This window comes from Euwallacea fornicatus, chromosome 9 (genome assembly GCF_040115645.1).
Source record: "Euwallacea fornicatus isolate EFF26 chromosome 9, ASM4011564v1, whole genome shotgun sequence".
Taxonomy (NCBI): Eukaryota; Metazoa; Arthropoda; class Insecta; order Coleoptera; family Curculionidae; genus Euwallacea; species Euwallacea fornicatus.
In genome coordinates this window covers 644986-650985 of record NC_089549.1, presented here as the reverse complement: position 1 = coordinate 650985, position 6000 = coordinate 644986, and the positions used below count along the sequence as shown (strand labels likewise).

Below are 6000 nucleotides of genomic sequence, written 5' to 3'. Positions count from 1 at the left end.
TTCTGGTCTATCCTACATACCATAGATGGCACATACAATGGTCCAATAAACCATTGCCGCAAGTGCGCCACCAGCCTTCGAGCAAATAAGCAGAGTAGTCATGGTCATTGTACTAGTGTGCGGTGTGCAGCATGTTGCATCACTTTTATCAGTTGGGTAGGAATTTTCGCATAAACACCAATGCTGTGTGTAATGCTTATAGTGAGTCACTAGGATTTTCTTGTGATAACATGTAAAATTTGGAATTTTATATGTGCCATCTCCTTAAATGGGGCTTCATAAACTGTTTAGTTTGTATATTATTCGCAATAAAATTGGTGACGTGTCTCGAGAACTTTATTGTGAATAATATAGATGTTTCACCAGATCGGAATTAGTGATTACTCTGCTGACGAACCTAAGTGCGATAAAGCCAGTAACGGTAGAGCTGCAAGGTTGGCCTACATTTTTACCAAAAATCCTTTTCCGAGATGAAGATTTCCATCTGTATGAAACAGATTTGATCCAAATACCTCGGTGAATAACGTAATCATAAACGGCAAGTCTTTCCCGATGCCTTTTCCAACGAATACTAAACAAAAGCACAAAATATGCACTATAAACATAAAATCAATGATAAATATTTATTATGCATCAAGACTCTTTCGTTCCATTATGAGTCTTAGGTAATACTTTAAAACACAATAGCAACGCAATCGATTGCTTTTCCGTGAAGCAGCTTCACCTTTATTCAGTCATTTCTTAAATCACAAATGCCAATTCAGATCCAACGGAGGAAAAGAGGTTTTACAGGGACTTTACTGCGTTGTACCAGTCAATGGGTAGGTTACTGTTGAAAAAGGCAGCGGTATTTTATGGCAGATGTAATAGATCTATGCTGCTTAATGGATATTAAAATTCTGAAAATTAGAAAATAATTCGTAAATCGAACATCTTCTTGACAATCCGGTGATTTTGTAATTTGCGTATTTAGGGGCGAAGATTCGTGATAAGTTGCGTCGTTAAATACTCTAGAATACAGCGTGAGTGTGTTAATGCTCGAAATTCAGTTTTTAATTGTGAGGAATCAAAAATCTCCGCAGGCCAGAAATACATATTTACATTTTGTCTTAAAAATTTGCCGTTCTATCGCCTTTTAATTGGGAAAGGTTTTCAGAAAATACAGGATAAATTATATTCTTGACAATCTGAAGAAGTATATTAATGCTGAAAACTGTGTTATTAATGTATTAAAATCCAAATAACGAGGAAAATTCTAAATTCTTTAAAATGGGTTCGAAGAATTAAACAATTTCAAGTACCTGCGTCAAAATTAGGGAAATTGCTTCCAGCCTGAAAATGGATTTATGTCCCTGAAATGTCGATGGTCTAATGAGTTAAAATTATAATTTTTGAAGAGCAATATTTTAAGGATTAGAGCTTCACTTTAACCTTTGTTTTCAAAAGACCTTTATCTAAAGAAAACATACCCAGACTGAAACAATTTGGTCAAAACATACACAATCTCATATTAAATATTCACAAATTATGTACAATGTGATTCTTTTCACTTTTAGAGTAATAAGCACAAACAACCCCAGTCTTAATTTTAATAAAATCTCTGCCTTTCTTCGAGTACCTCCCCTCTAATTCCGAACAATTGCTCGATCTGTGGATTAGAGGTTCGCTGAAGAAGTAAGTTTCTGGGTGGGAGCTGCTTGAAGATTCTGCAGTCTCACTCTGGCACTTTTCAATCTAAAACCGAGGGAAAATGCCCCCAAACTTGGTGATTATTCGTAGGACGTACCCTTAAACGATAGGTTGCCGTTCTGTCTTGGTACTCAATGGAGTGCTGCTTCTTTGAAGAGAGTCTGGCGGTACCGTTGGATTGCTGCTAGATTTGCATGTTTGGTGAGCGCCTAATGACTCCAGAGTTTACTGGAAATGTATAAAAATTTATTATTTATACACAGAATTTATATATATTTTTTATCCCGCCGAATGCGGTGTTTAGCAGGTATTGCCTTATCCTTGCCTCCATAATCTGAATTCTTTGCATGCACATCTTGTTAAACGTAACTGGATCAAACTGACAGCCCTGAATCCAAGTTTAACAACCTACGCCAACAAAATGTGCGGTGCGTCTCTAAGGCAGGAATTTCGACAGCTCTTCAGTTAACCGCCGAGCCCTTATCAAACACACCCCATTACCTCGATTCCAGTCCGCGAACTGAAAATCACTCGTAAGCGTACGTTGTAGTGAAGCACTTGGCCGTAAGCATCGGGAAGCAGAACAGGCTCCAAGAATCTACTTTCTTGAATAATTACTCTACCAGGAACATCGTCAAAACGCATTCGAGAGCGAATTGAAGCTTCAGTTAATAAAAAGTTAGAGACGTCCTGCTGGTTTTCAGACTTTAATCTCCCTTGTTCGAAAAATTGAAAATGTTTAAAAAACTTTAATTACGCCGCGTTATTTGTGTAAAATAAGAGCCTAAAGGGCGTTCTCAAATTTAACAATTTTTCTTATTAATTTGAGGGGAATAATTTTTAAGATGTCAGAGGCGTACAAGTCTCGAAGTGGATACTCGAGTGAAACTTTAAATTAAAAAAATGATGTTGACCAAAGTTCCTGCGTGGGACCGTTGCATTTTTCAGAAAATCGTAAATTTCAGTTTGCTCTTGTTTGTGAGATATCGAGAGCCTGGACCAATAATAACTCAGAAAAGTGCAATTATTTTAAGTGATGAACAAAAATGAGGGTTAGGAGGAGGCAAAATTCACACACGTTTCCGTCCACGTAGGAGTTATGATTGGAAAAATCTGGTTGAAAACGAATTGAATTCATGGAGTTTAAACAGAGTTATTATTATTCCTGGAAACTCTCCTTAAACTAATTTCAAACAGCAATTTTCAGGCACTTTTATTGCGATATTTACTGTTGCATCTCTTGTCGAAACTTTCACCTTAAATGAAACTTGTCTAGTTAAAACTTTCAGGGCACTCAGAGAATTTCCCAGTAAATAGTTTCAATTTTTAGTAGATCTGTAATACAATTTCTGAGGCTTCAATGCTTCGCGCGTTCCAGTCAATTTTAAGTTTCGATTAAAAACCAACTTACGAGGGATTAAAGAGTCCGTAGAAGTTTTTTCTCCACATTCCGTGCACTGACAAGAAAACTTCTTAAAGTCCATCACGAAGCTTCCATACACGATCGGATTCATGCAGCTGTTGGAAACCACCATCATAAAGCATAAGTCTTGGACGAACTCTGGAAGCACCTCTTCTGCGGTCTTGCGATCGAACATATACCTGAAAGTGGATGAACGGTGGTGGAACTTTCAAGAACGCGCTAGGGAAGTTTACCACAAAGTCATCATGGCATACGGAGTGGAGCAGAAAATGAAGATGACCACTATGGTGACGGTCATCCTCAGCGTTCTACTTCGAGCCCTTTCGATGGACTTCGTGTCCGATCTTCGAAGCCGCAGTTTTCCGTTCGTCTGGTTGACGTCTTTGCCTGGAACATACCGCAACGAAATCTCTGGAATTGTCCGAAAACTTCTAACTGTGGGCAATTTCGTTTTGAATTCGAAAAATAAAATTTTTAAAATCCGGTGGCGCGTCAAATCAAGAATCTCAGAGAAAGGGATGAGATTCATGGAGCTTCTCATTAAGCTTCTGTGCGTTTCCCTTTAGAGCTTTCAGAGTCGCCAATTTCACGTTCGATTTCATTGCTTTAAACGCCATACCTGGCACGCTATACGTCTCATCCCTTCATTGGGAAAGCAAAACTTTCCAGGTCGAACGTTTTTTCGCATACTTACTGTTTTTGTGCGATTTCGAAGTCCTGGATATCTCAGCCAGAATGAAGCTATAGGCCACGATAATGATGAAGAGGGGGATGAAGTACAACAGTAATATGCTGGATAGATTGTACATCATCTCCATGAGGTCGGTTCGAAACGATCCAAAAGACACGCATTGCTGGTAGGCGGGGTTGCTAGGATGGGGTGCCAGATGGAAGACGAAGCACTGAGAAATCAACACGGCATTAGATTCCTTAAAAGTTTCTACTATGTAGGTTTCTAATCGTTTTCTTAGACACTTCACTGATAACGTACAAACAGTTTCACGAACATAATGACCGACTTTCAGGGGGTGCAGAGCTCAGAAAAACGAATATTTGGATGGAACAAACTTAGGTCCAAAATCGCCTCGTTTTCAAGGTGCAGAGCGTTCAATTCCTCATTTTTCAACTTTTTATATGTTTCAAACACGGTTTAGGACAGGAACATGAAATTGGACGTGCCAGAGTGTTGTACCTACACCAGCGGCGTGCGTGTTCTTTAAAATTTGTCGGTATGTTTATGAAACACCTCGTAACTGCATCTAACCTCAAGTGACACTTAAAAAGCCATCTGGAGTTCGCCGCTCTGCAATGCCCTTCGAATAGATTTAGGGCGGTTTAGTGGCTTAATAATAAAGACCCTTTTCCATAAGAATTCGAGCAAAATTTCGTACTATTCAGGGTAAATTTAGCAAGAATGAATTTTGGATTTCAGTCTCGTCGTATAAGATAAAGATAATCTCAAGGAATCTGCGGAATGGATAAAGTTGTTTCGGGATCAGTCAGAAATAGCACTTCTATGAAGTATGCAGGCTATTTAATAAAGTTGCAACTTTAAATGCGGCAGTTTGTTACTGCTGAAGGGTCAGAAGGGGTTCGAATCGAAACTTGAATTATAAGCCTTTTCGAACTCAGCCTCATGCGGCGCCGTTTCTTGGAAGTTGAAGCCGTAAATGTCGCAACTGGTTATAAAGCTAAAATCCGAAAACACTTGCAAAAAGGTGAAGCAACCGAATGCAGTGGCGTCGGAATTTTTTTGCGATAGGTGAATTTTAGCGAAAAGCGTGTCATTTTAGAAAGAGGACGTTGGTCTTAGAGGTGCGAAGCCCCGAATTTGAGGATCATTTTTAGCACGTGTGAAATGAAATTTGCTATTGGACGAAAAAATATCAGGGCCGCGAAAATATATAAAAAAAAGTGTGACGTGACTACTTTCCAGAGCAAGACCCAATTTTTCTCAAATCGAATTTTTGTTAAATTGTGCCCTTTCAGAAGCCAGACCGGTACAACTATATTTTTTAAGACGAGAGGCTACAAATTTGGAAATTTCTAAAGGAAGCTCAGGAGCGGGAAAATCCATAAAAATTCTCAAGATTTAATATTATTTCTGGATATTGCTTTTCCAGACCCTTCCGATATCATTTAAATATCCGGCAAATTATTCGACTCCTCAAAACCAACGACGACTTGGGAATGCTCCCTTGGAAAACGTTCATGTAGATGGCAACGTTTTAGCCGTAAAACTCTTAATGGAAATAATTATCCCTTTTCCTATAGAGGAGTCGGAAAAATCTAGATCACCTCAAATTTCAATTTGTGACAAAGGCCCCCAAACAAATACAGTGGCTAGTAAATCTGAGAGAACTGAACCCTCAAAGAAAGATAAATTCAGGATGATTCGGGGGCATAAGTGCTATCTTTACGTCGTTATCTTGCAAGGGCCCACATGAGATGACTCTGTTGATTAGAGTTTAAATGCAAGCTCTTGTAATACAATTATCAACGGTAACTTTGCCAACGGGGTCATACCTATCTAAGGGAAATTGTTCGCAGTAAACAACGTCGAAGGTAACACTTGTTTTGAAAAGCATCCCATTGAGTGCTGGGGCAAATTCAGTTGACTGAAGTGTGTTTAAATAGAGCTTAACGCACATCTCGCTCAATGGTTGTAATGAAACGGCCCTGCCCGGATCGAAAGTTAGTGGGCCCTTCGAGCTCACGCACAGATTTTTCCGTGTAATTACAAGATAAATGGTGTGTAATAAGGATTCATTAAAGTGTGACGTTTTAAGGTCAAAGTTGCATTTTAATAAGAGTTTTTTTCCGAGTTTTGTTGTTTCATCGATCTATATGGTAATTATGTAGACAAAACAGCGAGGAAAAACGACGTA

The 6000-nt window shown here is 38.9% G+C and overlaps 1 protein-coding gene across 3 annotated transcripts in view; it reads right to left on the bottom strand.

The window, feature by feature from the left end:
* Positions 1 to 1024: 1024 nt before the first annotated feature.
* LOC136341236 (adipokinetic hormone/corazonin-related peptide receptor variant I-like) overlaps positions 1025 to 6000 on the bottom strand; it is a 43043-nt gene continuing 38067 nt past the window's right edge. For 2 of the 3 annotated variants that reach the window (XR_010732463.1, XR_010732462.1), the window contains exons 4-8: positions 3807 to 4014; positions 3346 to 3499; positions 3101 to 3291; positions 1787 to 1917; positions 1026 to 1734 (exon numbers count right to left, since the gene is read on the bottom strand). Coding sequence is in view for 1 of the 3 variants with exons in the window: in XM_066285992.1 (XP_066142089.1) it covers positions 1874 to 1917; positions 3101 to 3291; positions 3346 to 3499; positions 3807 to 4014 (597 nt within the window). In the remaining 2 variants the exon portion in view is untranslated. Of the gene's footprint in view, positions 1918 to 3100; positions 3292 to 3345; positions 3500 to 3806; positions 4015 to 6000 lie in introns of all 3 variants that reach the window. The other variant, XM_066285992.1, reaches the window with a different exon arrangement.